Source organism: Engystomops pustulosus, chromosome 8, assembly GCF_040894005.1.
Source record: "Engystomops pustulosus chromosome 8, aEngPut4.maternal, whole genome shotgun sequence".
In the NCBI taxonomy this organism is placed as follows: domain Eukaryota; kingdom Metazoa; phylum Chordata; class Amphibia; order Anura; family Leptodactylidae; genus Engystomops; species Engystomops pustulosus.
In genome coordinates this window covers 91140674-91165106 of record NC_092418.1, presented here as the reverse complement: position 1 = coordinate 91165106, position 24433 = coordinate 91140674, and the positions used below count along the sequence as shown (strand labels likewise).

General features: G+C 41.0%; 2 protein-coding genes across 4 annotated transcripts in view; both read left to right on the top strand.

Moving 5' to 3' along the window:
* Positions 1-743, top strand: part of HAT1 (histone acetyltransferase 1) — a 35372-nt gene extending 34629 nt beyond the window's left edge. The window contains exon 11 of the mRNA XM_072121734.1: positions 104-743. Within this exon, the coding sequence (XP_071977835.1) occupies positions 104-271 (168 nt within the window). The 3' untranslated portion in view covers positions 272-743. The remainder of the gene's footprint in view (positions 1-103) is intronic.
* A 4217-nt stretch (positions 744-4960) lies between these two features.
* The window catches only part of METAP1D (methionyl aminopeptidase type 1D, mitochondrial), a 130908-nt gene continuing 111435 nt past the window's right edge, over positions 4961-24433 (top strand). The window contains exon 1 of one of the 3 annotated variants that reach the window (XM_072121731.1): positions 4961-5053. Coding sequence is in view for 1 of the 3 variants with exons in the window: in XM_072121729.1 (XP_071977830.1) it covers positions 5023-5053 (31 nt within the window). In the remaining 2 variants the exon portion in view is untranslated. The remainder of the gene's footprint in view (positions 5054-24433) is intronic. The other 2 variants (XM_072121729.1, XM_072121727.1) reach the window with 2 other exon arrangements.

Genomic DNA, 24433 nt, shown 5'->3' with positions numbered 1-24433 from the left:
CAGTGAGTCTTCATTTATGTATAGATAAGTGCAGTAGGTTTTTTTAATATTAATTTTATTTATATTCAGTCTGTTCGTTTTTGTTTTTCTTTCTGTGTTATAGAAAAACCAGAGAGAAATGGCGAAAATGCGACGATGTTTAAAGCCAGAGGAGCTGACCAACCAGATGAATCAAATCGATCTGAAGACGCAGCATGATCAGCTGGAGGAGAGTTACCAGGAGCTTGTCTCCGAGTACAGGAGGACAGTGGAAAGACTTGCCCAAGCTTAAGGCACCAAAGTCCCAAAGAGATTTACGAAATGTACAATTCTGAGAAGTTCATCCGTTTCCAGTGTTGCTAGTTCTGCATAAAGTCCACACTGATCTGCTGTGTAATATTGCCCATGTTACAGGCACTTCCATACATCGCAGTAGCAGACCTAAACCTGGCACTTCACTGGCTCAATACCCGACTTGTATTTGACCTGTATTATCACTTACGTTCCTTTTATACGAAGGTGTAACAGGTCAGTGTTGGCACAATCTCTGTGGTGAGCTGTAAAGATTTTGCCTTTGTTCATCACCACTTCTTCAACTGAAATTTGTATATAGTCCAACTTCTGCTCCCATATATAAAATACATACTACTCAGATTTTTGTGGTTTTTTTTCCCCCTTTCCTAGCGTAATGAACTAGGCTCTTATGTAGTGATCCTGTGGAACTTAACATCTAAGAAATAAAACATAAAAAATGGTAACAGTGAGATGTTGGTTTGTACCATTCATTTATATTTTCCCATAAATTACTGCAAATTAGATTTGTCAGTGAAAAGATAAATGTGTTTTGTAGTTTTTGTTTTGTGGACAACTCTGTACCAGGGCAAGAACATGTTGTATATACTTACCCAAAGACCAGGGAAAGTTTGGGAGCTGCATACGGTTCTATTCCTACACAAATCTACTTGACTCAACTTGGTTTTGGAACTACAATGCTCAAAAAAATAAAGGGAACACTTAAACAACACAAAATAACTCCAAGTAAATCAAACTGTCCACTTAGGAAGTTACACTGATTGACAATCAATGTCACTGCTGTTGTGCAAATGGAATAGACAACATGTGGAAATGTATTGGCAATTAGCAAGACACACTCAAAGGAGTGGTCCTGCAGGTGGGGACCACAGACCATTCTCGGTACCAATGCTTTCAGACTGATGTTTGGTCGATTTTGAATGTTGGTGGTGCTTTTACACTAGTGGTAGCATTGGAAGGACACTACAACCCACACAAGTGGCTCAGGTAGTGCAGCCTATCCAGGATGGCACATCAATGCAAGCTGTGGCAAGAAGGTTTGCTGTGTCTGTCATCGTAGTGTCCAGAGGCTGGAGGAGTGCTACCAGGAGACATACCAGTACTCCAGGAGATGTGGAGGGAGCCGTAGGAGGGCAATAACCCAGCAGCAGGACCACTACCTCTCCCTTTCTGCAAGGAGGAACAGAAGGAGAACTGCCAGAGCCCTGCAAAAAGACCTCCAGCAGCAACAAATGTGCATATGGGGTGGCATATTTTTGGAAGGCCGCACAGCCCTCCATGTGCTCACCAGAGGTGGCCTCTGGGTACCAAGATAAGATCCTCAGACCCCTTGCGAGACCCTGGGTTCCTCCTAATGCAGGACACTACAAGACCTCATGTGCCTGGAGTGTCAGCAGTTCCTGCAAGATGTAGCCATTGAAGTTATGGACCGGGCCGCTCGTTCCCCAGACATGAATCCGATGGAGTACATCTAGAACATCATGTCTTGCTTCGTTCACCAATGTCACATTGCACCACACACTGTCCAGGTTTAGGAGGAGGAGACCATCCGCAACCTCATCGGGAGCATGTTGAGGGGTTGTAGGGAGGTCATACAGGCATGTGGAGGCCACACACAATACTGAGCCTTATTTGAACTTGTTTTAAGGACATTACATAAAAGTTGGGTTAGCCTATAGTGTGTTTTTCCACTTTAATTTTTTGGGTGACTCCAGATCTAGGCCTCCATTGGTTAATAAATTTGATTTCCATTGAAAGATTTTTTTTTTTTTGGTGATTTTGTTGTCAGCTCATTCAACTTCATTCAGAACAAAGTATTCAATAAGAATATTTCATTCATTCAGGTCTAGGATGAGTTATTACAGAGTTCCTTTTAGTCTTTTGAGCAGTGTATTTTCCCCCTTTTTACATAATTTCTGTAAGATTTTCATTGTGAAAATTCGGATCCTGATGTACTGTTTTAATATGGTAACTCGTTTCATGAAAAACGATCTGTGCGCTGATGACATTTCCCGGAGCGAACCTTGTATAACTGAACTGGACCAGTCTGGCAAATCCTTCCAGGACACAGATGGAACTTCTTGGATCGACCTCACTATTTGCCAGCTTTTTTATCCAACACGAGGCGTAACAACTATAAGTGGAACAACTTCAATCTTGGATATTAACCCTTTAGATGATTGTCACCTATTAATCGCGGCATTTAAGTGATTTTAAAGGGAGAGACTCCCTTCGTTGCCCATTGGAAACTGAATGCAGGGTGTCCATGGCTTTACATGCCAGCTTGGGGGCTTCCAATGAAGACCCATGTCCTATGTAACTTCCCTACTGAGTATGAGCTGTAACCTGTTCTAGCAGGGGAGAATTTAATTGCAGAAATCTGAGAACGCAGTAGCGTGAGACGATTCCCCCAGTGGACCAAGTCCATTTGCAGTTCTGCAATATGAATGCATTTTTTTTTACACTTTGGCCACCACAAAGTGGTCATCAATGCTTCATTTTGAAGTTAAACATTATGCCATCGGTAAAATATGACTCTTCTCTGCTCATGTTCATATGGAGGAGATTTTTATAGGTAAACTTGCGACATTTCACATAAAAGAGGGAAAGGATATTTTATGTCCTGGCTCAGAGACTAGTTATAGGGTGGGCATCCGGGCACAAACCCCTGGGGCTCCCACTATCCTGCCTGCCTCCTCTCTTGATGCATAAGCAGGGTGCCGGCACATGATTGCATCTTGACTCCATTTTGAAACAATAAAATCCCCTGGGGACGGGTCACAGCTGATCACATATGCGTTTCCATCTGCGCCAGTTTTCTGTTGGACTTTGCACATTCTTTTAGGTTCAAACTGCCTGCACAGGTGTTTTAAGTGTCCGCACCACATTTGTGTCACAAGTGACCATTTTGTGGCGCGGCTGCACTAGTCATCAAGGGACACAAATTTCTGCACCGAAGGGGGCGCTCCGGTGCTCAATCAGACCTTGTGTCACATTTAACGTGCAAAGTTCAACAGGAATGTGTTGCACACCCCATGTTAACCCCTTAAGGACCAGGCCCTTTTGCGTTTTTATTTTTCATTCCCCACCTTCAAAAATCTATAACTTTTTTATTTTTCCATGTAAAGAGCTGTGTGATGGCTTATTTTCTGCGTAAAAATAGCACTTCGTAGTGGTAGTATTAAATATTCCATGCCATTTACTGGGAACCGGGAAAAAAATTCTAAATGCAAGGAAAATGATGAAAAAACACATTTGCGCCATTTCTTGTGGGCTTGGTTTTTACAGCTTCCACTGTGCGCCCCAAATGACAGGTCTATTTCATTCATTGGGTCAATACGATCACGGGGATACCAAATTTGTATAGGTTTTAAAATGTTTTCGTACATTTACAAAAATTAAAACCTCCTGTAGAGAAAAAATAATTCTTCATTTTGCCATCTTCTTGCGCTAATAACTTTTTCATATTTTAGTGTATGGAGCTGTGGGTGGTGTCATTTTGTCATGACGTTTTCAATGCTTTTATTTTTAGGGCTGTACGACCTTTTGATCACTTTTTATAGAATTTTTTCTATTTTTCAAAATGGCAAAATAATGCCATTTGTTACTTCGGGCGCTATTTTCCGTTACGAGGTTAAACGCAGTGAAAGACGGTTATTATATTTTGATAGATCAGGCATTTTCAGAGGCAGTGATACCTAATGTGTTTATGATTTTTACTGTTTATATTTATATCATTTCTAGGGAAAGGGGGGTGATTTGAATTTTTATATTTTTTTAATATAATTTTTTTTTTTACTTTTTAGTTAGTTTTTTTTTACTATTTTTCAGACTCCCTAGGGTACTTTAACCCTAGGTTGTCTGATTGATCCTACCATATACTGCCATACTGCAGTATATGGGGATTTTGCACACCATCTATTACAATGTGCAAATCGCACATTGTAATAGCCTAAAATATGATAACCTCGGATCTTTGTGTGATCCGAGGCTGTCATGGCAATGGATCGCCGCTCCCCGATGAAGTCACGGGGAGCGACGATCGGAGCCAAGATGGCAGCGCCCAGCGGCGATCAAATGGTTAACACCCGCGATCGATTGATTCATGAAGAACAGGCGCCAGAAATCCTGCACACTACACAGGGCACTGCATCTAGTACAGACTGCACTGTTCTTAGTAAATGTGCCCCAATGTGTGAGGCATTGAACTCCCATTAACTTCCATGAGAGTCACATAAACAACATCTTTTTGGATTTTTATACTATTTTGAAAAACGGGGTCAATGATCTTAAGGTGATGTCACACATGGCGTTTTTAGGCCGTTTTTACGGTAAAAAATACGGCCCAAAAACGCCATGTTGCTCCAAACGCTAAGTTTGGAGCAACCCCTCTAACCCCAACAAAAAATAGGGGAAAGGGTTGCATATAAAAAAACGTGCCCATTGGTGTTGGGGGTTCATCAGTCATGTGTGCTATATCCTGTGGATAACTCCATGAACTATGGAGTTGTACTTCATACTTCTACGTTGTACAATTCGTAGATCAGGCGCTTTTTATGCTTTGCGTTTTGCAGTAGTTTGACTCATGCACATTGCCGTCGCCTAGCGCCTGTTTTCCCTCCTCTGGGTGGTCTATAGAGCAGAATGTCACTTCCGCCAGTAGTTATCAGCCAATGGGAATCCGTTACCGTGGGTCACGTGACGGTATTTGAAGAAGACGCGAGCGTTACGATGCCGGCGCTCGCCTGCGTGCTGCGTGCAGGTAAGAGGCGGCGGAGAGGTCAGCGCCCGGTGCTATAGTACAGAGTTCACCTCTATTATGTCTCCCTATGGCAAATCACGGGGCTGTGACCTCACACTAATCCTTCCTGGGAGACGTGTACTGTGTTTCCTATCACCCACATGTTATACTCTGTAGATGTGTTACCACAGCTCACCACTAGAGCGGCGCCAGTGGACGTGCATAAATGACCCATACATAAAATAAATATCTAGTTCTCGTCTGTCAAGTTCTTACCAGTGTTTCCTGAGAAAGCTGGGTTGTAACCTTTATGGCTGCAGTTATAGGGGTTCATCATAGGAATCTGTAGAGACAGGGGATTACTTCTTGTAGGCTGTCCTCTTACCAATAGGGCTAATTCGTATTGCTGGCTTGGAAAGAAACAATATGTGTTTAAAAATATTTGAAACATTATGGCAAAATTGAAGCTTCCATATAGAGGGAGGGGACATAAGTGGTGCATGAATCAACACACAAAAAGAGGGAAATTTATCATAGGCTGGCACATTGGAGGGCATTGATCATAGGCTGGCACATTGGAGGGCATTGATCATAGACTGGCACATTGGAGGGCATTGATCATAGGCTGGCACATTGGAGTTCATTGATCATAGGCTGGCACATTGGAGGGCATTGATCATAGGCTGGCACATTGGAGGGCATTGATCATAGGCTGGCACATTGGAGTTCATTGATCATAGGCTGGCACATTGGAGTTCATTGATCATAGGCTGGCACATTGGAGGGCATTGATCATAGGCTGGCACATTATAGTACATTGATCATAGGCTGGCACATTGGAGTATATTTATTATAGGCTTGCACATTGGAGTATATTGATCATAGGCTGGCACATTGGAGTACATTGATCATAGGCTGGCACATTGGAGTACATTGATCATAGGCTGGCACATTATAGTACATTGATCATAGGCTGGCACATTGGAGTACATTGATCATAGGCTGGCACATTGGAGTACATTGATCATAGACTGGCACATTGGAGTATATTGATCATAGGCTGGCACATTGGAGTACATTGATCATAGACTGGCACATTGGAGTACATTGATCATAGACTGGCACATTGGAGTATATTGATCATAGGCTGGCACATTGGAGGGCATTGATCATAGGCTGGCACATTGGAGTATATTGATCATAGGCTGGCACATTGGAGTGCATTAATCATAGGCTGGCACATTGGAGTGCATTAATCATAGGCTGGCACATTGGAGGGCATTGATCATAGGCTGGCACATTGGAGGGCATTGATCATAGGCTGGCACATTGGAGTATATTGATCATAGGATGGCACATTGGAGGGCATTGATCATAGGCTGGCACATTGGAGGGCATTGATCATAGGCTGGCGCTAATTGTGCCAGTGTATGATGCTGGCCCCGGCAAATTGATAAATCTGGAGGGGTGGCAGCGCAGTGCGCTGATGTACGGCACTACCAGAGCTCTTCTTCTCCAGGTCTGAACAGGCTCCGGGCAGGAAAAGTCGTACTAACGTCTGCGCCTGTTTTAGGTGGCCCTTTCAAACAGGTCCGAGGACAGTCCGACCCCCAAAAGTTAAAACTGACAGATTATCCTAAGGACATATAGGTCTGGGGTGCCCCTTTTATACACACGTTTGTAATTTTTACTTTAGGTGTTGATCTAATGTGTATAAAGACAATCCTGCAGAATCTGATGGTGCTATATAAGTAAAGATTATTATTGCATCCCTTGTCCTGTTCTGGGTTGGGGGTGTTGGATTTCAACATGTTTGATCCTTTATTTCCTCGAGGGATACACTTTTGCTAGAAATCTTCCCAGAACCATTCCTGTACCAGACAATCCGTCTTCCATGTCTATGGGGTTGGCTCATTGGTAAAGGAGAGATGGTTGTGCTAAGAAAAGCTATTGGAGAGACTTTTCTTTCCTTAAGTTATTGATGTTCCTTATCCGTTTCTTATCAGAAAAGGGGGGCGTGAGGCATTTTTGCCAAATCATTGCTTTGATATGAGTCTACCTGGCCCCTAATCCATCACTGCCCAGTGTTGCTTGTCTCGTGAAGCCTTCATGTGTTTTCACCAGTGACTGCCATCTCGGGCTATACAAAGGTCTCATTCATCTCCTCCTTCCAGCGGCTCCTTCCCTCATGACAATTAGTGTCTCTCGTGAAAGACTAAATTGTTAGCCAAGAACATTTAAAATAAAAGCATTCGAACAATTTGGATGCGTTTTTTAATTTTTCTTTTACATTACCGGGTTGATATGAATAGCTGCAGAATATTGCGCCCTCCTATCCAGCTTCTCCCGTTCTGGATTTCTACAGATTTTTGCAAATTGCAAACTAGACAAAGTGCAGTCATTTTGACTACAATTGGCGGAATGTTTTTCCCGCTTTTTACGTTGTGTGCAGCCAAATAAGAACGTGTGTTCAGTTTTAAAATTGCTTTGAAGCGAAAGCGATTTATAAATACATTTTAAAGCGTCTGGACCCTGTGTGCTGTTCGCGTCACTTGGGAGTCATATGGTAAACCCCCATTGTGACCAGACCCTTTGAGACGTATATATTCTCATGAAAATTATGTATTTTTTACTTTTTTTTTTTCCTGACAAAAATCAATCCTGAGTTTGAGTTTCATGTATGGAAATATGAGCAGAAATAATATTTATTTGAATACTTTTTAGAAGGGTAAAATTGTTTAAAAATGGTAAAAATTGTCAAAAATTGTAGTAATCTGGTTGCAGGGGGTTTTCATGAGTATAGGATGTTCTGGGGTTCATCCATTGAGTAGCTTCCTCGGACCACAGGGCAAAACAAGAAGTGGAGACCCCCTGAAAATGGAAGTCCTGTGTTCATGGAGGTCACTCACTGGGTGAAGCGAGTCTGGTGAATCCCATGGAAATGTCAGTCTTTTCCCCACCTCACAGGGTAAGAATAAGTATCTAAAACCCCCTTTTAACTCATCACTTTTAGAGATGATTTCCATATCATTGCTGATTTCTACTTCCCTGGTCCCAAATCACAGCACATGGTCACTTAATGGCCAAGTAGAGAGTTGAGACCTAAGCAATGATGGAGTAGTGGGCAGGAGCGTAACTTGAGGGGGTGCAGAGGTTGCGGTCGCACCAGGGCCCAAGAGGTTTAGGGGGCCCTTATGGTGTCACTTTCCCATATGAGAAGACTATTCCTATAAACCATACATTATAGTCGGGGGCCTGGCACAGACTTTGCACTGGGGCCCATCAACTTCTAGTTACGCCACTGGTAGTGGGGGCTGCTAAAGAGATCTAACACTTCTGTCTATAACAATACAAAGGTGTGGAATAAATTTTTATCCTCATTATCACTGTAATACCAAAGAACAAAAATCTCAATTCTATCCTGGGTCTAGATCTCCTGCCTTTAAATGGGATATGGGTCGGGTTTAGCACTTTGTAAGGTAGACAGCTTCAGCTGACATGGTCATTATTTCACAGACCAAATATGACTGGTTGAAAATGTATCCAAGGTATATAGAGAGCATGGGACATGGTGGGTAAAATATAATCATATATATCAGGAGTAGGGCCTTGGAAGTAGCACATAGTGTGCTATAGGCACCCAGACACAGCCCTGTTTGTGGCCCCTTTCAGCTAGTGGACATCAGAGGGACCCCTGTCCATTAAAATTGCTTGGCCGTGCCACAAAATGGTCAGGAATAGGAACTGTTCTGCATTTCGCGGCCCCCCGTGACCATACGCCATAGAAGGCTATGGAGGCCATAAACTAGCTGCACACAAGCTCTATAGAGCAGCAAGGACTAGCAATAAAAGTTAACATGGTACAGCCTTATACAAATGTCATTCTTAAAAATTTGTCTAGAGGTCATTTATTTTATGGACTAATATATTCTTATTTGCAGTAGCGCTCTAGGCTGCAAGGGTTAATTTCCAGAACATTGTCTTCGGAGACAACTGGCGAGTTGATGGAGATGTCAGCGGTCACATATCTCCTAGCATACCATCGCTACTGTGGATGAGTTTTGCTAAGGTCTACATCTTTCAGCACAGTCCTGGCCCCACCATTGATGACCTTGCTGAGCAGATTGACTGTGTCTAGTCAATCAGCAGCACAATCATTGTTACATGCCTGCTGCGATTTCATTAGAACAGCGGAGCAATAAATCTGGGGTCCTTTGTGTTGTAGAAGAGGTTAGAGTTCTGAGATCACGGGGGTCATGACATTTACAGACTGGCTAAGTGATACGGCTGGAAATTTTCTTGTGAAAATTAATATGTTACTGTCCCTCATAATTCATCTTTGTCTATTAGACTAGAAAATTACAAATACAAGAAGTTAGAAGGACTTTCTTTATAAGTAAAGGTAAATGACACATAAATCCATGTAGTGTAGCCCATTAGGCTGCAACAATGGATGAGGTTAATAAAAATACTTATTCTTCATCTTGTGTCTAAAAAATTCAATTGTTGGAAATTTTCAATTTTTTTTTAAATCTCAAAGTTGTACTCTGTCAAGCAATGATCACTGATGAAGTTTTCCTTAAAGGGAACCTGTCACATTTTTCACAAATACAGCTAGTGACAGGTTCCCATAGAGCCCTATTAACAGATGCTAAAAATTGTTTCCCCACACATTCTCATAAATCAACTTTATAGTATCCTACCTGGCATCACAAGAAGTCTTGCTTGGGCCAGACCCTCCCATCTACTCCTCCCCATGCCTTATGCCTCCTCACTATTCGTCACTACATGTCATGTGACCAGGGCGATATCATCTAAGGTCCTGTACCCTTCACATTTGCAAAATGTACCCCATGTATGTATCTGATCATATGAAATCACTGCACTCTCCATGGACTTCTACTCCTTCCCATCCCCAATGGAGGCATGTTGTGTATTTCATGTGATCAGATATATACATTGGGTACATTGTACAAATGTGAAGGGTATAGGACCTTAAATGACATTGCCCTGGACTTGAATGTTACACAAGGTACTGTGTAAAAAAATGTACATAATATTTCCTATAAGTTAATAAAGGAGGCAGTGATTTGAAGAGACACATAGCTGTCAGTCAAAAAATAAGAGGGGGGGAGTTCACTGGCAGAATGGGAGAACACAGAGATTCATATCTTGAATAAGAGAGTCAAGTATGCTAATTTGCATGTCCTAAAAATGGCTGTAATTAAGATAGTGCCTAGTGCAGCTAGTTTTAGGTGAAATGGGGAAATTCTGGTGACAGGTCTTCCTTAAATTTAGGCTACCATTATAGCTCAGAAGTGTCTGATCATTATGCAAATGAGCCAGGATAGTTAGCATAATTATCAGAAGAACACCCCTTAAAAGACCTCTTTTTAGGCATTTATGAGTGGTTCTCTCTAAGAGGTATCAATGTACAGGCAGTCCCCGGGGTTACGTACAAGGTGGGTCCCATAGGTTCCATAATTTTTTTTTTTTTGCCCCAGTGACAATTGGAGTTTCAAAATTGATCATTGCAGCCTGGGAGTAAAGGAAAGCATTCAAAGAGCTTCACCAAAGGTCACAGTGGGTAGTGGGGTCCGTCTTTAACTAGGGGTTGTCTGTAAGTCGGGTGTCCTTAAGTAGGGGACCGCCTGTATTCCAGTGTTTATTCCTTATATAATTAGCAAATATCATACATTTTATTCAAGGTTCAGCATCTCCCCTTCGACTCCGTAGTTAATTGTCTTATCTCCGTCTGTAGAGATCTTCTATCTAAGCCGCTTAGTGGATGTCATTTTGCCTAGATATATTGAAGAGATTAGAGAGAGAAATTTAGTAATGGAGTTGGGACCTGCCGATGTATCAACAGGTAAAGGGTTAGTGGAAAGATCCAGGAAGCACTTACAGTATTTACAATGATGGGATTCCCGGAGAAAGCCTTTGGTCCCTGTTCTAAGCTTTTCAAGTCTGAAATGATATGTGTGAGAAGATATTAAAGGCATACAACGAGCAGACTATACGTAGAACTCGCCTGTATTAGAGTTATTACAATCTGCAGAAAGAAACGGCCTGGCGACCGTTGTATTTTAATTTCATTTTTTCGTTTTGAGTTACACCTTACTGGCAGCGGCCCTGACCACTACTGTTACCCGATGGCGCCTATGTTTCATCAAGCTTAGACAAGCAGACTACCTGGATCGTGGCCCAGCTGACCTGTTCAAACTGATAAACATGATCTCCCCCTGTTGAGGAATTCTAGACCTTTGGTAGCAGAATTCCCAAGGGATTTGAAAGAAAGCAGTGTTCAGGCCCCGGACTCTTGCTCCGCGAGCCTCTATTGCTGTTGTGTGCCATATCAACTTCTACCCTATGGGCTAAAACACCACCTAATCAGTTAGACCTCTTTGCTTTATTGGTAATTAAGGTCAAATATTCTTTTTAAGATAAGATCAGAAGAAGGAGAGGCAGCAGAGTATGCAGTGAAAGACTTGCGTTGTCAGCTTCTGATTGTAGCAGATGACAATAGAGCAACTTCGGCGACTCAGTGGAGCGAGGACTGGAAGACGTCACACCTGCTGCTTCTTACACAGCCTCCGCTTCATCAGTGGAATTTGGTTTCTTAATTGAGTTCAGTTGGTCAATATTCGTTATATATATTTACATATTTTGCTGTCTTTAAAATTGTAAATCTGGATGTTATTAAAATCGGAAATTGACTTGTTTTAGGGCTAAGTATAGGGATTATTTCTGAGCTGTATCTGGAACCAAAAAACAGGTTTAGATCAAAATAAGTAAAACCATCTAGGTGGTAATGTTCTACTTTTGATCTACCTTTTTTTTTTGTCCAATGCTGGCTCTGAAGGGAGCTTAAAGAGGGTTCCTATACTCATGCAGTAAACATTTAAAATAACCATATACTGTACAGTAGTCGCTTGGGCTTCCGGTTGCCACGTTCCTCCAGTACTTCCTGTTTAACGGAAATACAGGCAGTCCCCGGGTTACATACAAGAAAGGGTCTGTAGGTTTGTTCTTAAGTTGAGTTTGTATGTAAGTTGGAACAGTATATTTTATTATTGTAACCCCATTTAAAAAAATTTTGGTCTCTGTGACAATTGGATTTTAAAAATGTTGGATTGTCATAAGAACCACTATAAACAATAAATCTTAATTACAGACGCCAGGGGTCGTCTGTAAGTCGGGTGTTCTTAAGTAGGGGACCGCCTGTATATAATTGAATAATGCATTGAAAATAGCCTTCAATAGCCTGGAGGTGCACAGGAGGGGAAAGCAGTTACTCCACAAAAGTTGTCTGTCCAGGTGAGGATAGTCCAAGAACAAAGAAAGTTTTTTTTTTTTCTACAGCACTCAAAATATGTTAAAAAATCTTCATATTTATTGTTCCATTTGAGGAGATCTACCATCAGATTCCCTGATAGTAGATGATTACTACTCACCTCAGGGGTGCACTGGTCTTCTTTTAGTATAACTTGTGATGGCCGCATTTAGTAGAAATATAACTTTATAAAATATGCAACTGTACAGACATGCTCTGCAGAGCACCACTGTGCTCCAGTGCTATATGATTCCGATAGAATTTATTCATGCCCTGCTTGGTCCGCCTACATAGTGTACAGAGACCGGCTCTCATCACCGGCTCTCTTGCGCGTTGCGCCTGGCATTGCTGGCACTGTTGTTCTCACACGTGCACAAGTTTTGCAGAGAAAGAGCTGGTGGTGTCACCGGCTCTCTGTATACTATGTAGCAATTATACTATATAGCAATTATATAGCACTGGAGAACATAGCGGTGCTCTGCAGAGCACTTCATAAAGTTATATTTCTACTAAATGCGGCCATCGCAAGTTATAGTAAAAGAAGATCAGTGCACCCGGGGACAGGGAGGTGAGTTGTAATCATCTTCTAGCAGGGAATCTGATGGTAGATGTCCTTTAATAGAAATTAAACCGTGAAACACACGGTTGGAAGACCTACTACTCTTTTTGTTTATCTAGTCCTGGCTCAAAGAAAATCTAGCATCAAAATTCATCATGGTAACCAGGGATACTTACTCCAGGTCCAGGCACCGTGACTGTGGTAATCTCCTTATATTTGCCATCCACGTCCTCCCTCATTTTTAAATATACTTTTATAATTAATCTAAAGGCCCTGAAGGGCCCTGGTGGGTTTTTCCTGTAGCTTCACAGGTTGTTACAATGAGAAGGGTAAGACACTTCCTCTCTCTGCTAGATTACAAAGGCAAAAAGAGGAGGGAGAGAGCAAGAGGGTGGATGAGACATGTTCTGCACAGTGTAACAGCCCTTTATGTCCATTAGCATAATTATAAAAGATGATTTTATTAGAAAGGAGGCCATGAATAACAAATATAAGAACATTACCACAGTCATGGTGCCTGGATCTATGAGTAAGTGCCCCTGGTTTATCATGCTTCATTTTGATTGTAAATTTTCTTTAACAAGGGTTTCCCATATCTATATCAGGGCTGGGGTAAAAAAACACATGCTCCCTTTGGCTTCCGGTTCCCACATTACCGGTAATCTGGTTCTTCCAGTTCATTCCTTGTGTCTGTTTGGAAGTTTTGAGGGGGACTTTGAAAAGAATCACCTTATCCAAATAGCGGCCTCCTGATGTATAACACAGGAAGTTGAGTCCCCTGGAAAACGGTTGGCCACAGGACCCAAAACTGAAAGATGTAGCAAGACCCCTTTTTTTTTTTTTTTTGCATATACCGTATATACTCGAGTATAAGCCGACCCGAGTATAAGCCGAGACCCCTAATTTCAACACAAAAAACTGAGAAAACCTATTGACTCGAGTATAAGCTGAGGGTGGGAAATGCATTGGTTACAGCCTCCCAGTATATAGTCTGCCAGCCCCTGTAGCATACAGCCTGCCCTCATCTTTCCGACGTCCCCCATAGGTCCTCTTCTGTCTCAGACAGAAGAGGACCTATGGGTGACGTCAGAAAGGTGAGTTTTGTCTTTATGTTTTTAGTTGACTCGAGTATAAGCCGAGTTAGGGTTTTTGAGCACAAATTTTGTGCTGAAAAACTAGGCTTATACTCGAGTATATAAGGTACTCAAAAATACCCAGACACAAACTCTTGTTTTGCCCACAAACCACTGGTTCTCTTATTCATTTTTTTGTTTTCTGTATTTTTACATTTTCTGAGTCATATTCCACAAAAAAAGGTCCATGTGTCATCTACGCGTCATCTGATTTTGCAGATCCGCAAAAAAATGGAATCCTGGCAGCTGCTGTCACTGCATCCTGTATATTCTTCTTATATGTGATAGACCTTGTTAGAAATATTATAAACTCAGTTAGGTAAATGGTGATCATCTCTTTATACCGCAATGGAATCTAAAGCAATGCCAAAAGATAGTTCTGTATGTTTGTCTGTAGTTTGTAGTGTACGATATGCAGGACTCATTGATTTGTCGCATTATTTGTTAAACAAAAATCATAAACCTGTGGATACTTTTAGTACCGTAGAGAACAATGAGGCAAATTTACTTACCCGGTCCTTTCGCGATCCCCGATCTGGACAGTCCGCCAAAGATGAAATCAGGCACGATTCACATAGCTCGTGCGCCCGATTTCCTGCATCCGTCGCTTCCCCGCTGAGGTCACCTTCTTCCCGATGCTTGTAAGTGCGTGTCTTGCGTCACAATTTCCGATGTTAAATCCTGCGCGTTGTCCAAACCTGTCGGATTGTCCGATGGCCCGGCCCCCGATCTGTGTCGCGTGAAAGCCGCGTGCACCAAAATCCCCTGTTAAATGCGGCGCACCTCGGAAATCGTTGGGAAACCCAACAAAAAAGCGCTCCGCGGACCCTTAGTAAATGAGCCCCGATATATTAACATGCCCTTCAATCATAGACTCTATAAGGTTTTGCAGAGGGAATGAATTGGAGGAACAAAAACCTAAAGCACAAAACTAATAAGAGAACAGGTTGTTGTGTGGACATGAACAAGGTGCAGCGGAGCCTACAATGATCCAGATGACTGCTTAGATCTCATCCAAGGTTGAATATATGCAATTAAACAGGTTGTCTTGGATTAGAAAGACATGGCTGTTTCCTTCTGACAACAGTGCCACGTCTGTCTATAGGTTGTGTGTGGTATCGCAGCTAAGCCCCATTTACTTCAAAGGAGATAACCTGTAATGAGAAACTAGATGCGGTACGACCGGATCAAATCCAAATTTTTTTTCTGATATTGCTTCAGTTGTCCTGGAAATTAGTATACAACCTCTTCTATTTTTTTTTTTCATGGTTTTGTTAATTTTGTACAATTTTTTTTGCAGTAGTATTATCGATGGATTAGCAAAGAGTACAAAGAGTCATATGAAACAATAGGAATGAGGGCCGTGCTCGCGAGAGCTTACAGTCCCGAGGTTATATACCAAATTCCAAAACAATTCCAGACCGATTTTTACACGGATCCAATCCTTTCGAAAATCTTTTGAAAATTTCTCAAATCTTCAGCGTATTGAGTCTTGAACGATTTGCTCACTTAAAACCAATGTAAAGGTGCCATGCTGTTTCTAGGTTAACATGTTTATTTTCTTTTGGACAACCTCTTATAATCGGTTATCCACCCCTTTTATATAATTGAAAGAAAGCGGATGTCCAAAAAGGATAAGATAAATTCAATCGCTTTATTAATATATCAAAAATAAGAGGATAAAAACATTTAAAAAGCACATTAGGGTGCTATACAGTACCTAGTGTCCCCAGTATACCAGTGTAGATTAACAGTAATGGTAAAACAGGCTATATTTATGAAAAGTATAAATTATTAAAGATTAAATACAATAATTCAGTAATAATATCCACAAGTGTGGTGTAAACATGATCAAAAACGTAGTGTAATAATAGCCATAAATTACCTAGGTAAACACAGGTCAGTGCTGGACACTGAGGACAATGATACCCACGCGTTTCGCCTGTGTATACAGGCTTCCTCAGGGGTAAGAGGGGTTATCCACCCCTTTTACTGCTAACCCTATCGGATAAGTCATTAGTAGTTGATCAGAATGAACATTTGTCATATGTGGGGCACTCCCTTAAAAACTTAGGGTCCTGTTTTGGCTCACTGATCCCTACGTGTAGTAGGGCATAAGGAGATCCGTCTCAGTCTGCAGATCTTATCCGGTCATCCTGATCTTTCCTGTGATGGACATGTGTAATTAAAGGGTAACGGGATTAATAAAGCGTGCTGCACGTAACTGGCGGTATTAATATTCCGGACTGTTTCTATAAAGCGCCCGTCATTTGATGGAAGAAGCAGTTAACTAGTCTCAGCTACTTTGTGATTTAGATATATTCATGATCTCACATGGTGAATATGTTTTCATTTCACGGGCTACCTATTGGAATGTGTCTACTTTGTAACACAAAAATGACTTTATTGCTGGATGTGCATTATTTTCATAACAATGACAGATGGATACCCCGGTGGAATGATTACTCCTGAGATACCGGCAACCATCGGAGATAACATTTATGCTCATTGCTGCCCTGTAAAGAACATTTCCTTCTCTGACGTTTCTTTCTTGTATTCAGAACGTAAAGTGCCTGTCTGGTTTACAACTAATGGGGACGGACTGTGCTGAGCCTCCTAAGGATATCTATTGGTAACAGTCTATTAGAAATTATGTTGTGTGAAGTGATAGAGATTCATGCAGGGCATTTTCCAGGCTCAATTTGCCGGATGGAGAATGTACTTGATGTTCTGAAAGAAGCTCTGCCTACAGAAAGCGGGGGTGAGGGTGCAGAAACATAGATATCCATGCAAGGAAACTAATAGGGTTTTTTTTTTCAATTTTTTTAATTATCTAATTTATTTAGGTGAACATGTAAAAAATATTATGTAATGCTTGAAGGGTAGGGCAGCACGGTCGCTCAGTGCCTAGCACTACAGCCTTGCAGCACTTGCAGGGGTTCTCGGTTCAAGTCCCATCCAGGTCAACATCTGCAAAGAGTTTGTATGTTCTCTGTGTTTGCGTGGGTTTCCTCTGGGTCCTCCGGCTTCCTCCCACACTCCAAAACATATTGGTAGGTTGGTTACATTGTGAGCCCCATTGGGGACAGGGACCGATTTGGCAATCTCTGTGTACCGCTGCGGAATGTGTAGGCGCTATTTAAATAAAGGAATTATTATTATTATTACAAATGTACGGCAAATGTTACACGAAGAAAGTCCAAATTAACATAAGTTAACATATAGTTTAAGAATACCCTACAATCAGTAGTGGACTAGCCCACTGGTGCATCAGGGGATCCTCCGTTGGGCCCAGACAAACTAATTGGGAAGCCAGTAGGGTCTATTTCTTTGGGAATAATCAATAATTGACCTCAATATACCCCATCTCACAGTCTACAGTAGAATGTACATATAAAGTAGATGGCTTTTCACCCCTATAGACTTGATTTTTCTTAGTAGATATTTGTATTCCCTATGATATAACAATTCTGGATTATCTGTGTTCTATCGTTCTCCTGTAATTCCCTTTTGCATGTGCATGAATAAATTGACATCTTTGTTACTTTTTTTCTGTTGACTGATTGGTCAACATCAGACTGTAACAACAACCCCCCCCCCCCCCCAACCGGTGTCAATTTGTTTATATACTTTGAAAAGGAATAACTTAGGAACAATGTAGCACAGTGTAAAGATACCCGAGGGTTACTGTCATTATTTGTGGAGTTTTTGCAGTATTTTATACAGGGTTATATGGTACTTATGTTTGTACAGTTTTTTTTACGTCCTATAGAAAAGGCTAAAGGCCATACCAAGAGTAGTATTCTTTTTGTTTTATACAAATGCCACAAAAGTTCCGAATAACAGTAAAAAGTCCATGTAGTGCATTATAGACCTCATAAAAAATAACATCTGTCTGTTAAGGTATACTTTCTGCACTACTGACCTTTGTCACCCTCCTCATCCAATATAATATTTTTATTGACATGCACAAAACTATTATCAATTTTTTGTCTATTGCCTATTATTGGAGAACACAAATCTTAAAGGAATTCAACCACTTAAAAAAAAATTACTAAAGATACTCCCCCTGCTCCTCTTTTCCTTGATCCCAACGCTGTCCTCCCCTAGTCTCGACAGTGTTGAATCACCTAGAACAGAAACTTATAACTTGGATCGGGGGGACAAGATGTCCAGCGCTCCGGGCTGCTAATTATGCCCTCTCCCATGCTTCTCTCCCCAATGGTTCCAGCATGGAAGAGGAAGGTGCGGGGTGTGTGTGTGTGCATAATTAGCAGCCTGGAGCACTGGATATCTTGTACCTGCACTCCGTGCTGCTAATTATAAGTTTCTTTTCTAGGTGATCCCTGCATGTCAAGACTAGTGAAGTATTGTATAGTTTACTGACTGGTTCCCTTTAAAGGGTTTGTATGGATTTTTTTAAAGAATATATGATCCATGGAGATCAAGTAAGGCATGGTAATAAATTTCGACTATTTCTCAGCTCCCAATGGCCATGTCATGTAGTTTTTTTTTTATTGCTAACAATAAGAGAATGATTATCATGTGTGAGGGGACAGGGACACGGTTTATGTTCCTAAAACGGAAGCTAAATTCACCCCTGTGTTCTGCGGGTTTCTTTAGAACCTGGATCCTTTTTTTTTTCTGTTATAAATAACAAAAGTTAAATTGAAGTCTGTGGGTAATGGGAGACTTTCCAATCACCTTACGTTTCTGTTATGTTATCTTAATAAGGATAGAGTGTAAAACACCCATCCCTCTACCACGACACATGGGGGAACTGGACTCCATTGCTTCTCCTCCATAGACTTCTACCTTCTCTTTGTGAGACACAATTTATCTGTAAATTGTTTTTGTTAGGACAATCTTATACAAAGTTTTTTGGGTTCCACTTATTTAGCATCAGTGATCTCTGTCTTTAATTACATAACATGGTCTTCCAATCCCGAATGGCGTTGTACCTTTTCTTTTCCCTCCTCTTCTTTCCCCCCTTGGCTGTCTAAATGATTAATAAGAGAATTCATTTGACCCATTTTAATCATGTCAAACTCGCCGCAAATTTGCATAATGAAAAACATTATTTCATTGTACGCCGACGATTCGGTGAACTCCAACCAATGTTTTACTCTTAGATTATAAGGTAATGTGGAGGACAGCAGCTCTAATCATAGGATAATTTATTAAGCTATGCTAATGTGATTGTCAGGCAGTAACAAAATATCAATGTGGAGATGGTGTTTGTGAAACAGTCCCTAATGAACTGCGAGGCAATGACATGTGATAATACAACGTAACCTTGTGTTTATTAAGCATAGGGAGAGTTTTATCTGTGTTTTTTATTTTTGCTAAAGTAATTAACTGCTTACAAGTTAATAAGGAGTTATCGCATTTCTTAATTCCAGCTTTATGCAAAATAAATATATACCTCCGTAAACAAATCAGCATGTATTATTCTAGATCCGGCATAAACACCTCATCACTGTCATGGGTCACATATCATGCAATGGACCGAGACATAACTTTATGGTCTATAGCAATGGCTTTGTGCTACCTACAGCAGACTGCTCATCGACTGAGCAAATGTGAGTAAGTCAATGATAGGGGCATAAACTAAGGGGGTTCAGAGGTCGCACTAACATTTTTCCAGAAGGGTAATAATAATCCTTTTTTTTATATTTATCCCATAAAATCATTCCACCCCCCCAGACCAGACTATGGCTGACACCCTAGGCCAGTGATGGCTAACCTATGGCACTGGTGCCAGAGGTGGCACTCAGAGCCCTTTCTGTGGGCACTCAGGTCATCACCAGAGATGACTCCAGGTATCTTCCTGCAGTCACAGACAGCCCAGGACTTGCTGTGCACAGAGGTATTTTAAAGTGACAGCTCTACCTGGGACTATTTTCTGCTTTATTGGTGTCCTCAGGGGCTGATATCAATGAAAACTGTGACAGAGAAGGGAGTATAGTTCACAAATTAAATTTCTGTGTTGGCACTTTGCAATAAATAAGCGGGTCTGTGTTGTAGTTTGGGCACTCAGTCTCTAAAAGGTTCGCCATCACTGCCCTAGGCTCCCCCAGTCCAGACTATGGAAAAACACACCTGATCCCCCTGTCCAGACTATGACTGATGCAGGACCCCCACACCAGACTATGACTGAAGCCACTATTCCCCACCCTTCCACGGACACCACTATGGTTGCTGTATTGTAAAAACATGCATCTTCAAATTTGATATTTTTTACTTAATATATTTTTTTGTGGGAGGGTTTTTTTTTAACTACAATAATCCAGGTGCCCCCTTTTAACCCCTTAATGACCACCCTATCGGGATTCTACGTCGGTCATTAAGGGTACTTCTTCTGATGCGACGCCTTTCTACGGCGCCGCGTCAGAAGAAGAATTTGGGACATCGGGTCAGTATAGTGCCGGTGTCGGGCTGTGATATCACAGCCCAGACCCAGCATTAACACCCGGGATCGGAAAAACTCCGATCCCGGGTGTTTAACCCCTTACACCCCGCTGTCAAGCATGACCGCGGCGTGCAAGTGTGTCCCCCGTGGATCGGACCCCCCCCCCCCCCCCGGTGTGCTTACCGGGGGATCCGATCCCTCCTGCCGCTCCCCCGGGTCCCGACGAGTGACCCGAGGCTGTCGGCTCCTCTTCTCGCCGGGTCCTGCCTTCCTGGCAGGACCCGGCTGTAAGTAACTGAGCATGCGCGACAAGTGTATTGCAGTGTAGAGGCTTGAATAAGTGATCGGATGATCGCTTATTCAAGCCAAAATGTGGAAAATATGTGAAAGTAAAAAAAAAAAGATTAAATCATTTTATAATAATAATTAAATAAAGTCCCATAATCTCCCCAGTTACACATATAATGCAAATACAGTATATAAAACACAAAAACACACGAAAAATGTACATATTTGGTATCACCGCGTGCGTATTAATCTGTACAATAAATCTAAATCAATATTGAACCCGCTCGGTGAACGATGAAAAAAAAAACTACGAAAAACTTCCCGTAATATACAATTTTTCATCAAACACCATCACAAAAAATGTTCTAAAAAGTGATCAAAAAAAGCTACGTTCCCTAATATGATACGACTGAAAAGAACAACTCTTTTCGCAAAAAATAAGCCCTCAACCAGGTCTGACAACATAAAAATACAGAAGTTATGGCCCTGAAAAGTTGTCAATAGTAAAAACAATGCGATATTCTCCAATATTGGTTTTGCTCAGGAAAATTGAGCAAAGATAAGAAAAACTATATAAATGAGGTATCACCGCAAACGTAGTGAACCAAAGAATAAAGATAAAATATTATTTTTAAAATTACGGTGAGCGGGGGAAAAAAAATGCTAAAAATCCAAAATAAAAATTGATGATTTTGTCCCCCTTGAAATAATTAATAAAATCTCATGAATAAGCTATAGACCCCCTAAATGAATTATCTATACATTGTATCTCATCCCGTAAATAATAAGACCTCATATGTTTGCATTACCAAAAAAAAATAAAAATTTATAGGTCGTACAATGTGACAATACAAATCTGCTGTGAATGGCGCCTCCATTCATTCCATACTCGGTCGTGCGTCCGTACAGCAGTTTACCACCACATATGGGGTATCAGTACACTCTGGAGGAATTGGGCATCAAGCGTTGCAGTGCGTTTCATCATTTAATTTATTCTGAAACTGTCAGTTTGGCCTAAATGAATGTATTTACCAAAAAAATTCCATAGTTTCTAAATCGCAGGTCCATGTTGTTTTAACCCATGTGAAACACTTAAAGGGTTAATGGACTTAATAGAAGTTGTTTTACATACGTTGAGGGGTGAAGTTTCTATAGTGGGGTAATTTATGGGGTTTTACTATTATTTAGGCCTTTCAAAGTCACTTGGAAGCTGAGTTGTCCCTCAAAATGTGAGTTTTGGGGATTTTCATGAAAATGAGAAAAATGGCACCTAAAGTTCTGCGCCTCATAACATCCTAGAAAAGTGAGAGGATGCATAAAATATCATCCCAACATAACGAAGACATTCCGTAAATGTAATTTATCAAGCTTTTTGGGTAGTTTTACTTCCTGTCTGGAAAGCAGAACATTTCAAACTTGGAAAATGAAGAATTTTTACAAACTTTTGCCAAATTTTCACTTTTTTTCAGAACGAATCGCAAAACGTATCACTTAAATTTTATAACTAACATGAAGTACAATCTGTCACGAGAAAACATTCTCAAAATCACCGGGATATGTTAAAGCGTTCCGAAGTTATAACCAATTATCGTGAGACATGTCAGATTTGAAAAATCGAGTCTGGTCATTGAGCTGAAAACTAGTGTCGGTGATAAGGAGTTAATGAAATATCCACAGCTGGGCCCTCTTGGAAAAGAAAAATCTATACTCGCCTTTATATGATGATCTGCCATTGTACTGCCCTATATATGGAAAGGGGGGAAAAGTCCAGTGCTGATTTAACAGTATCAGACTAACATATTTTTGAGGAGTAAAACTGCCTGTACAAGTGTCTGTGCTGCTTGTACAGGCGTTACCGCGCCCTCTGATGAATGAATATAAATATGAGCATATAAATAACTAAAGCTGAATATCTTTGTTACAGATCCTGTATGGAACCTTCTCTGGTTCTCATTTACATTCATACCATAGACCAGTGATGGCGAACCTTTTAGAACAGAAAAAAGAAAAAAGTATTTCAGCTCACCTATGAAAGCATGTGGGTAGCGATTCGTGGCTGCACGGACACCTGGGTTGAGGAGCCAGTGATAGACGGTACAAGGAAAAAGATGCAGTCCAGCTTCCAACGAAAAGGCAAAAATATACGTTTAAAAATCCACTTTATTGAGAAAAAAATATTAACATGTTAAAAACATGATGGGACGTCCATGAAAAAGAAAGAAACTGACGCATTTCGGGCGAACAAACGCCCTTAGTCGTAGCCTGAGGACCCAAACTTCAACCAAAAGCCACTTATTTATTGCAAAGTGCCAGCAAAGCAATTTAAGCAGTAATTTATTTCTCCTTGTTCTTTGACAACTTTCAATCGTTCAGCCTCCTAAAGACACCAACCCAGTTGAAAGGAGGAGGGCAAATTCGCCTATCATTGTAGGAAGATTCTGCAGGCAGATTCTTTGAGTTCTGTCTGGTGAAATTCATGCTGGGGTAATGGCCCGAGTGCCCACACAGAGGGCTCCGAGTGCCGCCTCTGGCACCAGTGCCATAGGTTCGCCACCACTGCCATAGACCATCATTTTCCCCAATATCTAGTTTACAAATCAGGTGCATATTGGGACATGTTTACACCTTTTGAATAATACTTTTATATCAACATAAAACGACATACAAGTCAATGCGTACAGGTTTACAAGTTTCTCTTCAGTTACTACCTTCTTTGTTGCAAGATTGGCAATCGAATACTGTGTCACATAGAGGATACTATATTGTCTACAGGTGGCTGCCAGGGTTATGACTCTTGTATGGAATTGGTTTCATGAGAAATGTTTGGGTTTTTTTCATCGGTGTAAAATTAGAGGGAGTTACTACTACTAAGCTCTCCTCCACCGCCTCACTCCCGAACCTATATAGGGGAAATATCTGGAAGCAGAAGGTTTCACTATATAGTGGTTACGCCATACAGATCTGGTATAAGAGTAGAGGCCAAACAACTGTATGGTGCAAGGTAAACTGATCTAATACTGATCACCTACTCTGAGGCTAATCATCAGTATTAATAGCAGATATGAGGACTAGAAAATTTGGATATGATATGAAGCTTGGACTCAATAAAAAAAACTGTACTCATATGATTTGTTTTTTTTTTTTCCGGTAGATACCCTGAATGAATTAATTATATCCTATGCTCTATAACATGCTGTCACTATGTGCAATCTGCTCAGTTCCAGCTGCTAGATAATATGTTGCCTACAGATAGGACACTATGTACAATTTGCTAAGCTTCTCCTGTTCTATAACATGTTGCCTGCAGATAGGACACTATGTACAATCTGCTTACCTTATCCTTCTCTATAACATGCTGCCTACAGATAACACACTACTTGCAATCTTCTCAGCTCCTCCTGCTCTATAACATGTTACCTCCAGATAGGACACTATAAACAATCTGCTCAGGTCCTGCTGCTCTATAACATGCTGTGCACATATTACCCTGCATTCCATGGTGACACGTTCACTTCATCTTTATAACAAACTTTATTTTAAATAAACATTTGTACTCAATCGTTTTTATTAAAAGTTTTCCAGAAAAAAAAAATAACACAGTGGGTATAAACATTTGATTTAGGTTTTTATCTTCTCACCGATAACATGTATTTCACAATTTTATGATTTACTCCGT